This window comes from Onychostruthus taczanowskii, unplaced genomic scaffold (genome assembly GCF_017590055.1).
Source record: "Onychostruthus taczanowskii isolate IOZ18803 unplaced genomic scaffold, ASM1759005v1 scaffold16, whole genome shotgun sequence".
NCBI lineage: Eukaryota > Metazoa > Chordata > Aves > Passeriformes > Passeridae > Onychostruthus > Onychostruthus taczanowskii.
In genome coordinates this window covers 9,748,228-9,765,979 of record NW_024498795.1, presented here as the reverse complement: position 1 = coordinate 9,765,979, position 17,752 = coordinate 9,748,228, and the positions used below count along the sequence as shown (strand labels likewise).

The following is a 17,752-nucleotide window of genomic DNA, read 5'->3' as shown; positions in this document are numbered from 1 at the left end:
ATTCTTAAGTATTAGGAAATAATCAAGTTTCAAAACATTTTGTTTGCAGTGAATGTGAAATGGGGAAAAGAGAAATTCGATGGCGTGGAGCTGAACACTGATGAACCTCCGATGGTCTTCAAAGCCCAGTTATTTGCACTGACTGGAGTTCAGCCAGCCAGACAGAAGGTTATGGTTAAAGGAGGAACTCTGAAGGTAGAAATCAATTTTTTATATTATGTCTAACTTTGTTATGTGTTAACATGAACAGTGACGATGTTTCTGGGTGTTCCTCCGGAAGATCTTTGGTTGTATGTGTTAAACTGACTGCACTTCTTGACTTATTTATACAAAACACAGCTTGGTGGGAGATTTTTTTTTTTTTGTTACTTTTTTATGTTCAGAATCTGAATGCAGGTTTTTTCTTTCTAGCTTGTTTAATAGAATTTTCTTGGGTGCTTCTCTGCTGGAGACTTAGTGGTGTAATGAGACATTGGCAATTTTGTTGCAAAAAGTTGCTTACATTTAAGCAGTGTTGAGCAACACATGAGAAATCTTATTGAACACAACTTGGCTGCTTTTTGTTTTAGTCAGACAAGACTTGATAACATGTAAATAGTTAATGTTGTGTAACCTTGGATGAAACACAATTGTATACTTAGAAATGTGATTAATATTAATGAAAATACTTGCTACAAGATAATTAGCTTGTCTTTTCTTTTATTTCACAGGATGATGACTGGGGAAACCTAAAAATAAAGAATGTAAGTTCTGAGCAGTAACTAAATTTTACTATTCTGATTTTTTATTTTGGCATTTAAAGAAAGACTTGAAAGTGCTTGCTGTTTCTGTTTGAATGGGCAGTGCTATCTCAAAAAGTTACACCTTGATGAAAAATAATTTTATCAATGTCGTATGTAAGCATGCTTAGAAAGGTCTCACCATTGATTTATTAAAAAACTTCTTTTTTTTGCATCAGTAGGGAGCTCTTACTGTCTTTTCTGGAGTACTTGAGTGCATATATTTATTTATTCCGTACAATAAATGTTCTGGATCAGAACAATGCTGTTTTATCTGTGACCATAAAAGTAAGTGATGATGTTTAGAGAGATCTGGTGAACATGGGCACTGTCTCCAGACCTTTGTCCTTGCACATCGCCAGCAGGGACAGATGTTTTGGTGATGCTGCAGTTACACCTCTGCTTAAGTCCTTTTTTACCAGCCTGCTGAAATGTGCTCTTCTCTGTTAAACAGTGCTGTTTTTAAACAAAGCCATTAGTAATGGTAATTCATACCTTCGGCTAGTTCAAAAAGAAAACAGAAAGTGTTTGTGTTTATGTTGCTTGCTGGTATAATATTGCATCAGGGAATCCCACAGGTTTCTGTTGTGGGGTTTTTTTTTTTTTTGTTTTTTTTTTTTTTTTTTTTTTTGTGTCATTTTCGTTACTGTACGTCTCTTGTAACCTCTTGTAGCAGCTTTACAGGTTTGACTCCAGTTCTTCACTGGGCAGATTGAATTAGGGAGCATTGCTCTTACCCTTGTAACTAGTTTGCAAACATCTGTTAGCAGCCTCTAGCTGCAGCTATTGTAGCAAAGTTATTCAGCAAAAGATGGAGTACATAATATTCTTGTCTTTTTCTGCATGTGGTTGTGATAATAGCTGCTTTTATTCATTTTAATAATATTATATACAAGTTCTAGGGATTTATTTACACTGTCAAAGCAGTTTCTCTTCATTCTGTTGTTCATCCTTTTCCTTAGCGCTGTATGTTTCAAGACTCCAGATAGTAATTTTCTCCTCTTTGACAGATCTTATTGTGTAGATGTGCTCCTGTTGAATGCTAAAAGACTCGTTTTCATATTATGCTAGCTCAGCAAGCATGGAAACCTGATTGATTTTTTTTTTTTTTACCCCATAAATGTTAGTTCTCATGTCTAAACTGATGTGGTAGCTTAGGTTATTTTTCACTTTTCAACTGGTTTAACCCAGAACTTGCCAGGCAAGCTCACCAGCCTCACCAGACATTTCAGTGGAAACATCTACCATGGATAATTCTGTGGAGTTGTTCCCAATAGGTACTTCCTAGATATGAGGAATTGAGACATGCCCTGAAGTCACGGTAGTGCAGTGTATTGGTTCTGATAAACTAAGAGATAAATAAATAAATCAGCTGTGTTTATTTTTGGGGAAATAGCTGAAGTATGTTAAGAGCTTAAGGGTTTGAGTGGAAATAACTGTCCCTAGCCATTCATTGCTGCTTTCACTGTGTTTCAAGGGGATGACCTTACTAATGATGGGCTCCGCCGACGCGCTTCCAGAAGAGCCGGTTGCTCGCCCCATCTTCGTGGAGGACATGACAGAGGAGCAGTTGGCTTCAGCTGTAAGCATGTTTACAACTTCAGTTTCTGGTAAACCTTCGAGTAATGGCAAGTTTTTAAATACTTGCAGTTGCTTAAAAGTGGGTTTTGAAACTGTAGTGTCTGTTTAGCATCTTCACCAAGAATCACAAATTCACATCAATGACCGAACTGGGAGCAGTGAAAAGAAATCTGGGATTTAATTTAAAAGTCATACAAATAGTGTTGTTTTTCCTTTGAGCAGGCAGCTGAGTAGATTTTCTAAAAATAGCATTGCTGATGTTTTTAAAGATGAAGTTATATTGCCCTTACTGCATCAGTGTCCTGTACTTTGTCTAAACAAGGCCTCTTAGATATGCAAAATTATTTCCCGCCTCTTTCATATCTGTGAGGAGAAACTAGGGTTTGTTTTGGGGTGGGATGTATTTGGGGTTTTGTTTGTCCATGTTACTAGTATCCATGTTACTAGTATTGAGTCAACTAACGAAACTAAGTTTGACACAAGTGTTTTGCTTTGTGGAAGTAAAGTCTGAAAGAGCATAATTATTATTTTCTTAATGAAGTAACTCCTGAATTTCCTTTTTTACAACTTGAAAGCCTTAATTTTCTCACGAGTCATTTGAACTGCAAGTTTTGTCATACTTAACAGTTGCATGATTGCTGTCAGCTGTGCGTGCAGAACAGAAATACTTTTATGCATGTCTGTATGAAAAAGGATCCGTAGTTCAGCACTGGGTTTGTGCTTCAGGATTTAGTGCTTTCCAGGCCACCTGCAGGTGAAGGGTATTTATGTGTTTTGGAGTAACCCCATACAGAGACATTGAGATAACTGACAGGCAAGCAAGGGCATGATTTCACTGTCAGATAAAAAAGTTGGTCACATGGAAATTTTGTTACACATCAAAATTCAGTTGTCTGCCGTGCATGTGTTCACTTGTGAGATATGATGAATGAGTTCTCTCTTCCTAAAATAATTTGTTGATATTAGTATGCACTACTACTTCAGTTTCATTAAACTTTGTGGTTTTCCCTGACAAATACCTAAGTATTCAGGATTAAAGAAAAATAAAGAAAAATTCTATTACATGGTGATTTATAGTTATTTCTGCAACTGGTTAGCTTACTATTAGTTGGCCTTCATATTGGTCAAAACTTCAGAAATCCACAAGTTGCCTGAAAAGATCAGATTAATGACCTGTTGCAAATTTCTGGAGAGGAGTTGTTTAAACAGTGCTTTTGTTTCCAGCTATGAACTCCATCATTTTCAGAGTTTTACTGAAAACTGATTCTAATTAAAACATCAGTGTTTTGTACAAATGTATTCATGTGGAAATTTCACAGAAATAGAATTTTAAGGTCAAAACTTGAATGGGATTATAGTTGAACTTTCTGAATAATTGCATGCTTGAAGAACATACTCATTAAACTCAACATGCACAGAAAAAACCCCAAAGCATTCCTGAATGTTCCCTAAAAGTATCAAATGGTGTAATGATAAATATAATAAAGTGGATCTGGAAATCCTCATAACGTTTGACGGAATAGTCCGGGTTTTATGCATAATTCATATGCTTAGACATTAATGTCACATTATAGCATTTGTGCGGAAATGGTTGCCACTTCTCTCTGACCTTCAAGCTCCCTTGTGAATTTTTTTGGTAGATGGAATTGCCATGTGGATTGACAAACCTTGGCAACACTTGCTACATGAATGCTACGGTTCAGTGTATCCGCTCAGTGCCAGAAGTGAAAGAGGCCCTTAAAAGGTAGGACAAAAATACCATGACAAAAATGTTTCCTTTAGCTCATGAAGCAGATATTTTGCAGAGTGGTCATCTTAATACTGGTATAGATTATCATGACAATCTATTACTCTTTAGTTCTATTCAAGATTAACAGAATGATCAATTAAAGTTTATCCTGTGGCTGTGTGTGTACTTTAATGAAGAAGTTAAGGCTTTGTGTTTCTTGGAACTGGCTTTTAATAGAGAGAATGTGTTTTGCTTAGCTAGAAAGTAGTTCCTATCAAGACCAGTTTACAATTCTAAAATAAGCTACTGAACTCTTAACCCTGTTTTTTTGCTGTTAGTTTTTATGGTCCTGTTCTACATAAAAGAATCATATGGAAGTCCTGTTCCTTTGAGGAATATTTCCTGCAATGGCTCTATTGCACAGTATTTTCAGCTGAGAAATTCTGACATTTGCTACTTGGAGGTATAGCAGGAAGTTCTAAGACATGTCTTCATGGAATTTTGTTTTGTTTGCTGATTTTTTCTGATTGTAGGTTAACTTTTCTGGTTTTGTTTGTTTGTTTTTGCTGTTCTAGACTGAAATGTGAAAATAGCTAGTGGGGTTTTTTTTTTTTTTTTGATAAGGAATATACAAGAAACTTGAAAGCTATGAATATTGAAGGAAAAAAGAATACCTGCCAATGTGGCCTGAATTTGTCCTCCAGATGAATTGTAATGAGAAAACAATGAGTATTTTTAAAAAGTGAGAATTAGGTAGAGCATTATTGCCGTCTTAGGGTTTTAATTTAATTCCTTTAAAATGCACTGCTTTCTTGATTCTGTGGTACCCAGCTGGATATTCTGTATTACAGAATCACTTTTTATTTAAATAGATATAAACAGTTTTTCATTCTGTTAGCAGGTGAACCTTAATTATTAAGCACTGAGAACTACTTGTGAAGTACAGAAATTTGGTTTCAAGGTTTTTATTGAAAAATAAAAACACTATCAGTGTTAGCATTTTTGGAAAGTCTGCTTCTTTCCATGTGAAAGACTCTGAGTTATGGCGCTGAATCTGAATAAAATTTAACATACCAAAAAGCAAAATGTAGCCTGTGAAACTGGCAGACTGCAATACAAGATGTGGCCGTATTGTCTGTGGGAAGTCAGATTCACACTCGGATTCAAGCTCTGTTTTTCCCTGGAGATTTAGCCTTTTTTTGGTCTTCCCTGCTTGATGACAGCATGGAAGGCTATAGGGTGCATGGCAGCGGGAGAGCTGTGAAAGGACTCACTTGGGAAAGCTGTTAAGCTTCTTCCCTCGCAGCCTGCTCTGCTGATCTCCCCAAGGAACTCCTCCCTGTTCTGTGGCATGTCAGGGGAAAGTTTCTTGCTCATCATCTAGCAATGGTCAGAATTTCAAAAGTTCAGAGAATACGTGAGATCTTCCTTTAGCTTGAAGGCTTTGGGGAGTCCATCTGTTCCTCATCCAGCTGCTAAATTAGGAATTCAAAGAAGGGTGGTAAGTTCTTGTCATACAGGTGGACTCCCATGCCTTCTTGGTGTAGGAAATACTTTCCCTAAGAAAACATCTCATCTCTCACTGTTTTGCTTCTGCTTCGGAGGGAGGAAGCAAGCTTGTGTGCATTTCATCTGCCATCTATCCTTGAAGGTGTTTTTTTCCATGTATCTGAAGAGGCCGTGGCAAATGTTTCAGAAATGGCATAGCTTGTGTTTAGACTTCCTCAGTTTCTTTAAAAATAAAATGAGTCTTTGGGGCAAAAGGATTAGGGAAGCTGCAGTGATGTAGCCAGACTTCTTGGGCTGCCTTTACTGTCTGAAAGATGCCCATTTTCCTTTGCTTCCATACTTGCAAAGTAGCTGAAACTTTGACGTAAATGTGAGTGAATCTTACCTTTGGTTACTTCTGGCTTGGTGATAGATTTCCTTTAAATGAATCCAGTTGCTGCCTGCTTCAAAAACCTGGCTGTCATTCCTATTTGTGTTTAATTGCATGCAAATTATTTTTCTTCCCTTTTAGGTATGGTGGTGCCTTAAGAGCTTCAGGAGAAATGGCCTCTGCTCAATACATTACTGCAGGTTGGTGTTTAGAGTAGAAAACAGGGTTTTAGACAAGTGTGATTTCCTGCTAGCTGCAGATGAAATTTGCAGTTAAAACTCTGTGTATTGTTCTTTAGTGCATACGCCTTAGGAATGTCAGATCTGCTGGCACTGGAGGATTCATTTTGTCTTTATAGGTTGTTCTGCCCCTGCCTGCAAGGCATTTATCTCTGCACATTGTCAGGCTGCAGGCTAAGGAAAAGATACTTCAGACTAGGCTAGAAACAACTTGTATCTCTTAATTGTTTTACATGTAGGCATGAAGTAATTGGAACTTCTTAAAGCAGATTTCATCCATCCATCTATTGATTTGATCACTTTGTGTAGAAAAACTTAAGTTCTTTGTTTCATGTGGTGGTAGGCTAACACCCTACTCCTGGGGATATGTATTTCATTGTTGTTTTTTAGCATGATTTATTGGCTGAGCATTACTATGATGGAAACTGATGCTTTATCAGTGGTCTTGGCCTTTGCCCTAAAGATCCAGATTTCTTAACTGGAATGGAAAGGAGAGTCTTCAAAGCAGAAGTTACTCCTTGTTGTGGTGGTCTGGGTGCTCACACTGTGGGAGCTCACGGTGGCCCCGTATCTTCAAGCTCTAACTAGAGTTCTAGTTAGACCCCTTACACTTGAACAAGGGTACTACTTGTCCGCTTTTTCTTTTTTTACTCTATTTCATTGCCCCACTAAGATGCTGGGCCAGGACACTGGGATTTCTACCAGTCCATTTAAGGAAAAACAAAACAATATAAGGAAGGAAAGGTCCAGTTTGTGGGTATGCCTGCTGATCGAATTTTGGGGTGGTAAGTTCAATGGTTACTCTATACAGCCATGCCTGCCCCTCCCCTTTTCACTACCTTTACTTCGTGTCCCTCGTTTTCTTTTTAAGGTGACAGCTCTGCTTCTTAGGAATTTTAATAGTTTAAGTAATTTGTAGTTAATTCTTGGGTGCTGAGCTGTTCAGGAACTCCTGCATGACACTTATGGCATTTTATTTTTTAAATTGCTGTGTCATATCAGTTGCACCTCTTATCAAGGTCAGTGAAGACATTTCTAAAAGAGGAAGCAACTGACCTTGGTTCCCTGTAATCTTACCTATATTCACTTACTGGAGAGAACAATTCATTAGTCTCTTCACTTGTAAATTAGTGACCATGCAGATTGTTGCCTACCTCACAGGGTTGTTGTGAGGATTAACAGGTACCTTTGAAGTGATCTGTGGATTTAAAATGCTGTAACATGGGTAGATAAAACATGTGCTAGAGTATGGGATAAAAAAGAAAGCCATGTGTGTTGTCATGCAGTCAGTATCATTCATTGGATTGCACATAGTTACGAGCTCTCTGCACATATGCATACACTTACTTGTTTTCCTGAGTCTTAAGCATGGGTATTTCTTAGATATTTTATTAAAGTTCTTTTTCCTGGTAGCTGGTGAAACTTAAGTTGCTCTAGAGGAAAGATTGTGAATGCTTGCTGGTTTGTTTTGTGAAAAAGTTGTTCCTCAGATGTATTCCAAACAAAATCTTAATTGCTCAATTTATTTTTTTCCCCTGTTAGCAGCCAGGAAAGGCAAGGCAATATGTGCCAAATTCTCAGAATTGCCATCTTTATGCTTTCCAAGTTGTGTTCAGAAAGGAGATCATAGGTGCACCTGTTATGCCACCTGGAAAATTTGGTTCTGCTTTGGAAAGATCAAATTGGACACTGTTAAATGATCAGTCTTTAAATGTTGTTGCTGTTTTACCGTTCTTTTTACACTTCCTGCCATGTTTGAATTGTTTTTTCACTTCTCAAAGAATTCACTTTTTCTTCAAGCTCTTAGAGACTTGTTTGATTCCATGGATAAAACTTCCTCCAGTATCCCACCTATCATTCTCCTGCAGTTTTTACATATGGCCTTCCCACAGTTTGCAGAGAAAGGTGATCAAGGCCAGTACCTTCAACAGGTAAAGACCAATTATTAGCTTATTGTTTAAAATTCTATAGTATGTTGGAAGTTGAGAACAAGAATGTTTTAAGACTTTCCTTCTCCTGTGAAAATAATTACTCCCAGTGAAGTGGGGTGGTTTTTCTGCAGAAAAGTTGCATAGAAGTTGAACGTAATATCAAGTGCTAATTTTGAGAATACATGGTGGAATTGGGAGAAATTCTTAGTTAAGGAATCATCATGTTTGGCTTTATAATTGATGGGTTTAATGTTACTAAATAGTGCTTGTAGTCAGATTTAATGTTGTGCTCCCTTCCTAGGATGCCAATGAGTGCTGGGTGCAGATGATGAGGGTACTACAGCAGAAGCTGGAAGGCATAGAAGGTGATACAATTATGGAGGTAATTGTAGTCTTACTCTAACCAGAATAAGAATTTATAGTATTTCACATATGTTTTCTTAAGTATTATCTGTTTGTGAGTTCTTTAACATATGTCTGGAATAGTGAAATTGCTTTCTGATGTCTCTGATCAGCATAATGGTGCTGTCAGTGACGCAGTGGAGTGTGCTAAAGGAAACCTTGCCCTTAGGGCTGTGTAAGGCAGTGTTGCACCAAGCTGGTGGGGACCCCCTCTCATGTATGTGGCAGCTGGCCCTCATAACCTGTGAATTCAACACATGAGAACTTTTTTTTTTTTTCTGAAAAAAGCATGCTACAGTTTTAACTTTAACTGTTAACCTGATACAAGAAATTGCTCAAAGGTTTTGCCGAGATTTTACCAGAACATCTTTCTCTTTTCTCTGTAAACTGTTTTCTGGAGAGTCTTAGCAGAGCCTTGGAAAACTGTCCTGAAACTTAATATAGATTTAAGTTAAGGGGCCAGTGATTTATGAATTTTTGATCTTGCTTGTTAATGGGCTTCAGGTTGGTTTTAGCAGCATGTTATAAGCATATTTATTTTGAAATTTTTATGTTGTGTAAGAAGATTGACTGACTAGGAGAAATGCACCTATAGAAAAATGAAGGAATAGGCTTTAAAGAATCTAAATAAATGGGGTTATTTTGTCTGTAGAGAAGACTATTTACATTGTATTTAAAGTTACATCATAAGAGAATTTGTTTTACAGACAGACTCTGGAGCTACAGCAGCATCCTCTAAAAAGAAGAGTTTAATTGATCAGTTCTTCAGCATTGAATTTGAAACAGCGTATCCTAAAGACTAAGGCAAGACATAAACAATGAGGATTTCACACTTTAGCAGTTGAGTTCAGGGAGGATGAAAAGCATTGTTCAGAATAGTATGGAAAATGAAGGTGTAGGTTGGGGAAGAGGGTCATGATGTTGTGCAGGAGTACACAAAACTTAACTTTAAGATTGGATATGCTTTGAGAGAGAGGATGATGTGAGGAGAAAGAATGGTAATGCAGGAAAAAAAACCCTTGTTGAATTTCAACAGCACATATCCTTCCCAGAGAAGATTGGTACTTACCAGCTTCAAGGTGCTGACATGCTTTATCCATCTAAAAGTAATTGCAACAGCACATATCCTTCCCAGAGAAGATTGGTACTTACCAGCTTCAAGGGTGCTGACATGCTTTATTCATCTAAAAGTAATTGTCCTAAATCAGCTTTTTTGGCTAGTATGGGTGTGTTGCTGGTATACCTGGTATACTAAAAGATGCACAAAAGGTAGCTTGATTGATTTCTTAAGAAACAAAGTAGGTGTCCACAGTTGTATGAGTAAAAAACAAATGCAGCCGACAGCTTTCTAGTGATTCTTTATAGCAAGAAAAAGAGGATATTACCACATGGGGCACACATCTCATGGCAAATATTACTCTTTTCCCATTTCTCCACCCCAAAATCCTGGCTGTCATCAAACTGAGTACCACTTTTAGAAAGAATTATACACTGTGCATTTTGCTTGTCTGGAATAAGGAAACATCCTCTTAGATGAGGTACTGTATCTCATGGCTTGGTAGTAATGAGGAATAAAGGCCTTTTTTAAGGTAAGAATCTTGCATCTCTCTCCCTCTACTGTGATGTTTGTTGTCCATAAAATAGTTGGGAGACTTGGAATGTGTAGCTAAGAGGAATAATGCATAGACCAGTGTCAGCAAGAAGACTTGTTAGAAGAGTTTTAGACTTTCTAAGTGTAATTACAGCAGCATTTGTAGAATAGCTGCAGTCAGAAAAATACCTGGTTGGAAGGAGATGGATGAGAGAAAAGCATTGGGCTAGAACTATGAAAAGAGGAGAGGACAGACAGAACAATTAAAAGCAATGTGTAGAAAATAATGAAGGAATTAATTTTATTTCAGTGAAGAGGACAGATACAAGGCAGAGAAAGGAGGCTCTGCATGTTGAAAGAAGTAGGAAGCCTGGCCAGCAGCAGTAGAAGAACTTTATTAATCATAAGCAACAATGGAGTGTAATGTTGCAGGAGAGCTTTGTAACAGGGTGTTGGCAGCCAGTTAATGTGTTCTGTGTCCTGGGGCTTGGGTGGTGATGGGGGAGAAGAAAGAAAAAGCAGGCCTCAGCTTAAATGGTGATCAAAGACTTATTTTTATTTTTTTGGTGTGCTGTCTGTCCCTGCTGTCCCTTGTCCTTAGCCACGAAGGAACAGATTGGTCTGAAGGAAGGGCTCCTTCAAATCTTTCTTGTGCTATGAGAAGGAAAAGTACTGTCTACACAAGCACATCATTACCTAAATTGCTGTGCTGCCTGGCATGTTCTTTTCACTAGAGTAGTAGTTCAGCTCTTGGTGCATGATGGTTTTCCTTAATTTTGTGAAGCATGAAATGCACAGAAGCCGAAGAAGAAGAAGTAACTAAAGGAAAGGAGAATCTCCTTCAGCTTAGCTGCTTTATCAATCAAGAAGTGAAATACCTGTTTACAGGACTAAAATTGGTAAGCTATTGCAACTTTTATTGAACTGAAATTCTAAATGGCCTGCATATTTTTCAGTTGAAATTCTGAGTGACCTAAATGCACTTAATTCTAAGTGTATTTAATCTGCGACTTGGAATTGATGCCTGCTGTCCAAGCTTTACAAAGTTTCGGGAATCTTTTGGTGTTCATTGGGAAGATGGCTGTGAAAGGGAATTGCATGTTAATGTCAAACAGACTCCAGCAGAGCATTATCTTGACCCTGCCGTGGTCTTCCCCTTGCGGGTAACCAAATGCAAGGCAATTTGCTCCTTGTTTCTTCAGCTGGGTTTCGCTCCAGACTCAGTAAGGGAATTGCATGTTAATGTCAAACAGACTCCAGCAGAGCATTATCTTGACCCTGACGTGGTCTTCCCCTTGCAGGTAACCAAGTGCAAGGCAATTGCTCCTTGTTTCTTCAGCTGGGTTTTGCTTCAGACTCAGCAGTATCATGATTTATGCAGCAATCAGTTCCAAAAAGGTCCAAAAGTCAGCTTGAAAGTCGGGTGGCATTTTGGTTCCAAAATAAAACCCCACCAGATGATGTAACAACTAAATTTGATTTTGCAGATTTTGAAGGGGGTGTTATTTTCCATCAGATAACATTCTCAAACCTTTTTTAATTAGAACTCCTCTGTGATTTTTATGTATGTTTGTATTTTGAAATTGTAAGGGCTTTTTGGGGAGTCTGAAGTAGAAAGGAGAGGAGCTACTGTAAAACCTTTGTAGTAACTGTGTAAGACTAGAGCAGTGATCTGGTTTGTACAGGACTAAAACCAAGTTGTGTGATTCTCAGATAATCTTTGTATCTCTTTGTCTTCTATTTTTTTTTTCCTAACAGAATTTAGAAGGAAAAGTAGGATAAAATAGCTAATACTCACAAATGAAAAAACTATAAAAAAAGAAAGTTCACTTTCAGGCCAAAAGAAATCTACAATTCTTATGCTAGATTGCCTGGAGCAAGAGAATTGCAACACTAAGAACCAAGCTAGTCTTTCCTGGAATTTTGTTAGGAGAAACCAGCTGTCAATTTAGATGCAGCTCTGGCTGCTTGAGACTGAGAGCTGAGAAATGTGCAAATATTCGTCTTACAGGAAAATTCAGATTTTCTTCAGCTGTGTTCCAAGCATGATATGATACATTTGTAACCAAGTCCAGACACAATTAATAATAAAATCCAATTGTGAGTTCTACTCCTGTGAGGCAAAATTTTCTGCAGAGAGAAACTCAGTGTTGTCAGGGCTCAGGAATGAGCCTGGAGCTGAAGGAATGAATGGGCATGGTCCCTTCTGCCAAGGAATTTCAAAATCTTACGTGTTGTAATGGCTGACAGCAACAGAAGAGACTGGCAGAACAAGATTTAGTTTATGGGTTGTTTACCCCTGTTGTGCTTTTCTCTAAGCTGTGTTTTATGACGAACATGTGTTACTTCTTTTTCTTGTAACAGCGTCTTCAGGAGGAAATCACCAAACTCTCTCCAACACTGCAGAGAAATGCACTCTATATCAAATCTGTAAGTGGTACTTTCCTTCCTCTTTACAATTCTTTTAATTGTCAGTTTTCTGTTCCAAGCCACAAAGTTATTGCTGTGACACCACGTGATTTATGTTTATAAAGCATCTGAGTATCCACTACCAGGAAATTTAAGACAGAGCTTCAAAAAAGGAGACCTTGTTTTATTCCTGTGGGTTTGTGTACAAATACATTCCCAGAATAGACATAGTAAAATTTAGGATGACCAGTGTTTAAGGTAAAAAAAAATCTGTGAATATTTAAAGTAATAGCTTTTTCTAATTTGTTTTTTCTTTATAGTCCAAAATTAGTCGCTTGCCAGCATACCTGACTATTCAGATGGTTAGATTTTTTTACAAAGAGAAAGAATCTGTGAATGCAAAAGTTCTTAAGGTAAGTTTTTTGCATATTGAAGTTTAATTCCTCTTTATGTTTTTTGTGAGTTTTTATTAAAGGTAGACTGTGAGGACTTGAAGACTACTTACTAAGTTGTTTGCCTTTAAATTGCATTTAAAAACATTGAGGGCAGTTTATTTGCTCAAAGTACCAAGTAGTTTTATTCCCAGTTGTGATGGTGTGTGGCAAACTACACTACCCAAAACAGACTGGGGAGGGAGGTGAGGGGCAGAAGTGAATTTGTCCCAGTACTGCTAACATTATACCATGACAGTAAATAAGATGTTTTTTGGTCTTTTCTCACTAGTGGTTCCGAGAAGAATGTTTAACTAAGGAGAGGGCCATGCTTTCAAACTCTGAACAGTGTTGTAATTCTGATGAGAGATGTTTATGCTGTCAGACACTTCCTGTATTAGTTATTTTAGTTGTCTGGCTTTCTGATAGACAAATGCAGGAACCAGCTGCAAACAGCTGAATGTTCTGGTTTTGCTTTCTGTTGGCCGTGGCCGACAGACCTCGTAGGCTGCCCGAGGAGCATCATGATAGCTGCTCCTTCCTTACACGAGGGGGAAATGAAATCAGGATTGGAGGTACATGTTAACTCTTTCTGTTGGCCGTGGCCGACAGACCTCGTAGGCTGCCCGAGGAGCATCATGATAGCTGCTTGTCCTTACACGAGGGGGAAATGAAATCGGGATTGGAGGTACATGTTAACGATTTCAGAAGGTAGTTTGGATAGCACAAAATAACATTTTTGCCAGGGTACAGTCATTCTACACGCCTTCCTCTTTTTTCTTTTCCCTTAGGCCTGTATAGGTATTTCCATAGTGTAAAAGTATGACAGCGAACAATAACGAATCTGATTTATTAGTCTGTGCTGAAGGTAATAATTTATAGTGGTTTGTTTATACTGAATTAGACATTCTTCTGTGAAAGCATTGTAGCTCTTTTGGTAAATATGGTCACCAGAATCCCAGCAGGTCAGGTTGCCATCAGTTTGAAGAGGGTTGCATTTAATTTGATTGTGTTGTCTTCCCATGAGAGAATGCTTTAACGTGGAGTACCAAGCCATATTAATAAATCTTTGTTTTTTACTTCCTAGGATGTCAAATTTCCTCTTATGTTGGATGTGTACGAGCTGTGTACGCCAGACCTGCAGGAAAAAATGGTTTCTTATCGATCAAAATTCAAAGATCTAGAAGACAAAAAAGTAAATCAACAGCCAAAGAACGTAAGTCTTCTAACACTTTCACTAATTCATACATTTGAAATTGGGGTACTAATAAGGACTGGAGAAAACTTGATGTCCCTTAATATATTATTTTCTTACATAGCAAACTCCTTGGTATTGAGCTTTAGATCTTTTTATCCTGTATTTTCATGAAAAGACAGTATCTGCTTTGGTGTGTTTGCTTGATGAGAAATGTTAAATGCTGTAGTCAGACAGCAGGTATTAAATATATTAAAATGTAGCGCTTCTGTTTATCAGTGCTATGCCTAAAAGTTTTCTGTAAGTTACACAAAATTACTCTCTTCAAATATTACTGTTTGGTGGCTGCTCCCTTCTTGAGTGGAGCGTAGGAAGCTGTTCCCTGCTCAGCAGCTGGAAAGGGTTGTACAAGGCACTGCTATGTACCTGACTGGTAAAAATTAGAGTACATGTTGTACTAGTGAGCTTAAAGTCAGCACTGTAAAAACTTGGAAAATGGTCTCATGTCTTATCCTGTCTGCATAATTCTAAGATTGACTTCCCTGTCTTTAACAAAGACAAATGCAAATGAGCTAAAACTGTCATGTTTTAGCTATTTTTTTAAAGTTTGCTGGTATTTTTCCTGGCCTAACTCATGTCAAATTCTTTTAAGCATTTGGATGAGGCTTGCATCCCCTCTTACACAGATGGGAGCAAGGAAAGAGTGCTATTTTTGAACAGAATGTATTGGCACTGAGAGTCTGTCTCTGGTATTTTCTTATTGCCACTTCTGCTGCTAGCAAGCCCCCACCAAGGAATAAATCTGCAATTGCAGAATTGTTTCATAAACAAACCCATAAATCTCGTGGGTGAACACTGCAGGCAGTGTTGTGCTAAAATGGTTACGTATTTGCTTTAAAACTGGTCGTCTTCAGAAAAGGCTTTAGCATGTCCACCTAAAAAATACAGCAATGAACTTCTTTCAAGTTGAACAAAAATGTTTGGACTTAGAAACGTACTTAAATTAGTGGAGACTTGGGATTTGATGTGATTGTGCTAGAGCTTTTATTAAACTGTTCCACATTAATTCAACTTACTCTCTCTTTTAGTCTAGTAAAAGTGATGGTGCACAGAAAGAAGTTAAATATGAACCATTTTCTTTTCCTGATGGTGAGTACAGGGAATCAAATCTACTTTAAAGTAACTTTCTATTTACTTGTGTTTAAGTGTACCTGATGGTAGGACTATTTTGAGAACCCTGTCTCTTTAATGCTTTTGAAAATTAATCTTCAAAGACTGACAGGAATGGAAAGATTAGGTAAACCAAAATGTTGAGATAGTGAAAGGCATAATTGCCATCCATCTGACAAGCTGGTGATAATAGAAGACAGGCACATCAAAAGACATTTGCACGTAACGTGCAGTTGTTTTGCAAGCTGTTTTGTCAGTGTGTGGTAGAAGGCTGAAATCCAAACAAAAACTTAAACTGGACTTCTAAAAGCGCTGTGTTGGTGCTGGTGTTGCCTCAGTTTTGGGAGGGCTTGGAGCCTGGAAGTCCAAAGCACTCACCCTGTGCATTCCATCAGTAATTTTTATGGGTACGTATTTATGTCATGAGAATGCACAATATCTTCAGTTTCCTGAGAGTCTCCTGGCTGAGAGCTGCTGCTTTAGTTCACAGTGGTTTTGTACTGTGCTGCAGCTGGGGTTTTGCACACACAGCTATGGTGCTGCGGCCTGGCTGATGCATCTTTGGACTGCGAGCTGTTAAAAACACTGCAGCTGTTCAAGCAGGACTCAGCATTACTTTTTCTTTCCCATTCAGATATTGGCTCTAACAATTGCGGCTATTACGACCTGCAAGCAGTGCTAACTCATCAAGGCAGATCAAGTTCCTCTGGGCATTATGTGTCTTGGGTTAAAAGGAAACAAGGTAAAAAATGATAAATAAATTGCCCTGCTAACCACTTTTCACAGCTCCTTTCAGCAAAGGGGATGTTAAGCAAGCTTCAATTTTATGCACCTAAGTTACAAATGATCCTCTTGTTTTCCTTGCAGATGAATGGATTAAATTTGATGATGACAAAGTCAGCATTGTTACACCTGAAGACATTTTGAGGTTATCTGGGGGTGGAGACTGGCATATAGCTTATGTTCTACTCTACGGGCCTCGCAGAATTGAAGTCGTTGAAGAAGCAGCTGAACAATAGTCTTCCGTTTTAGCCATTCTGCCTAGGTGTGAAATAAATGTTGATTACTGATCACTTCTTTAACCCCAGAGCTTTAGCAAGTGGATAAATAATTTGTTCAAACCTTCTCATGTGCAGAGGGCTATTGTTTTAAAACTGATCCATGTACCAATTAGTCACTATGGGACTGGACTGCCCACTGTGGTGGTGACAATACTTAAAATAGCTTTAATGTCTTGCAGAAGATAATTTTTTTTTTTTTAATGAGCCTCTCCTCCTCCTTCTTCTCTAATGTCATCAAGTATTTATTACACACCTACTCTCACATTTGTTACTCTTGCATGGTTTATACCACAGTTCAGTAGCTGTCCATCCTTCGCCTTACCTGGCAGTTCTGTCAGGAAGGTAGAAGAGAAACCGTTGCCTTGTTGTGTAACTCAGTGCTGCTGCCCGTAGCCAACAGCTGTGGCTACAATCAAGTATTTGTCCAGCCTGACCTGCTGATTCAGTCTGTTCTGTTGCTGGCATCTCATGATTTCAGAATAAATTGTGATCAACAATGTGTCTCCATTAAAAACAGCTCCTGTCCTGGTACTGTAGTCAGTTTGTTTTCACTTCTTGGGCCACCACTAATGAATGTCTCAAAGCAGTCATGGAATAAAGTCACTTTTTTTTTTAAGCTGTAGGGATGTGTCTCCTGTCCTGTTACTCATTACTCAGTAGCTAAGTCCAGTGTGGTGGCTGCAAAACTGGGCTTTGCTTATTTACAGGACCTTCTGCAGTAAGTGGATGTGTGTGACTGCTGTAAAAAAAGCCTTTCAGCAATGGCTACAGCCTAAAAAGCACTATCAATGTCAACAATCCCCTCACCCCTCGATGTACAAATTCCCAGTGTTATGTCCCAGTGCCTTCTGGAAGAGCTGTTCCACATTCGTAAGAAATACTTTCGCTTCTGTTGGCAGGGTGCTGAGTTTGCCTGTGCCTCACTTGATCAGAAAGGGTCCTTTACCCTTCCCTGGGGACACTGGCAGCAGCTGTGGCTGTCACACATAGCTCTTCTGCCTTGCAATCGTTACTCCAGTGCCACCTTCCCGGCACAGCATCACCTGGGAGCACACCGAAGGCCTGGGGCTGTATTTTAAGTGGAATGATGCTTCATGGCAAGTTCTGCCCATTAAGGAAGGCCCCTGACAGAAACACTACAGCCTCCTCCAGGGTTAAATTCTTGTTCTGGATCCTGTTACAGGGGAAGGAGGGATGGTGTCCGTGCCTGGTTGCTGCGTTGTGGGACTACATCCTCCCACTGTCATCCTCGGCCTTCCCAGCACTGAAGTTGTCAGTCACACCTGCACAGCTCCACTCACAATATGCTCAAGTCCAGCTGAAACTGTTGAAGTTCATACCTTCTACAATCCCTA

The 17,752-nt window shown here is 38.6% G+C and overlaps 1 protein-coding gene across 1 annotated transcript; it reads left to right on the top strand.

Moving 5' to 3' along the window:
• The first annotated feature begins 37 nt into the window (after positions 1–37).
• Positions 38–17,019, top strand: USP14 (ubiquitin specific peptidase 14). Its single transcript, XM_041399361.1, has 15 exons — positions 38–195; positions 711–743; positions 2,257–2,361; positions 4,001–4,104; positions 6,110–6,168; positions 8,008–8,138; positions 8,440–8,520; positions 9,248–9,327; positions 10,916–11,030; positions 12,496–12,561; positions 12,861–12,953; positions 14,059–14,187; positions 15,255–15,315; positions 15,971–16,078; positions 16,204–17,019. Exons 1-15 carry the CDS (start codon positions 112–114, stop codon positions 16,353–16,355), a joined length of 1,401 nt encoding a protein of 466 aa, XP_041255295.1. The 5' UTR covers positions 38–111; the 3' UTR covers positions 16,356–17,019.
• The last annotated feature ends 733 nt before the right edge of the window (positions 17,020–17,752 follow it).

Bases quoted from the DNA above. Each gene is read 5' to 3' on its own strand.
- USP14 (XM_041399361.1), top strand. From the start codon at position 112: ATGGTCTTCAAAGCCCAGTTATTTGCACTGACTGGAGTTCAGCCAGCC. The intron at 196-710 runs GTAGAAATCAAT...TTTATTTCACAG, and splicing joins TTAAAGGAGGAACTCTGAAG to GATGATGACTGGGGAAACCT. The intron at 2,362-4,000 runs GTAAGCATGTTT...TTTTTTTGGTAG, and splicing joins AGGAGCAGTTGGCTTCAGCT to ATGGAATTGCCATGTGGATT.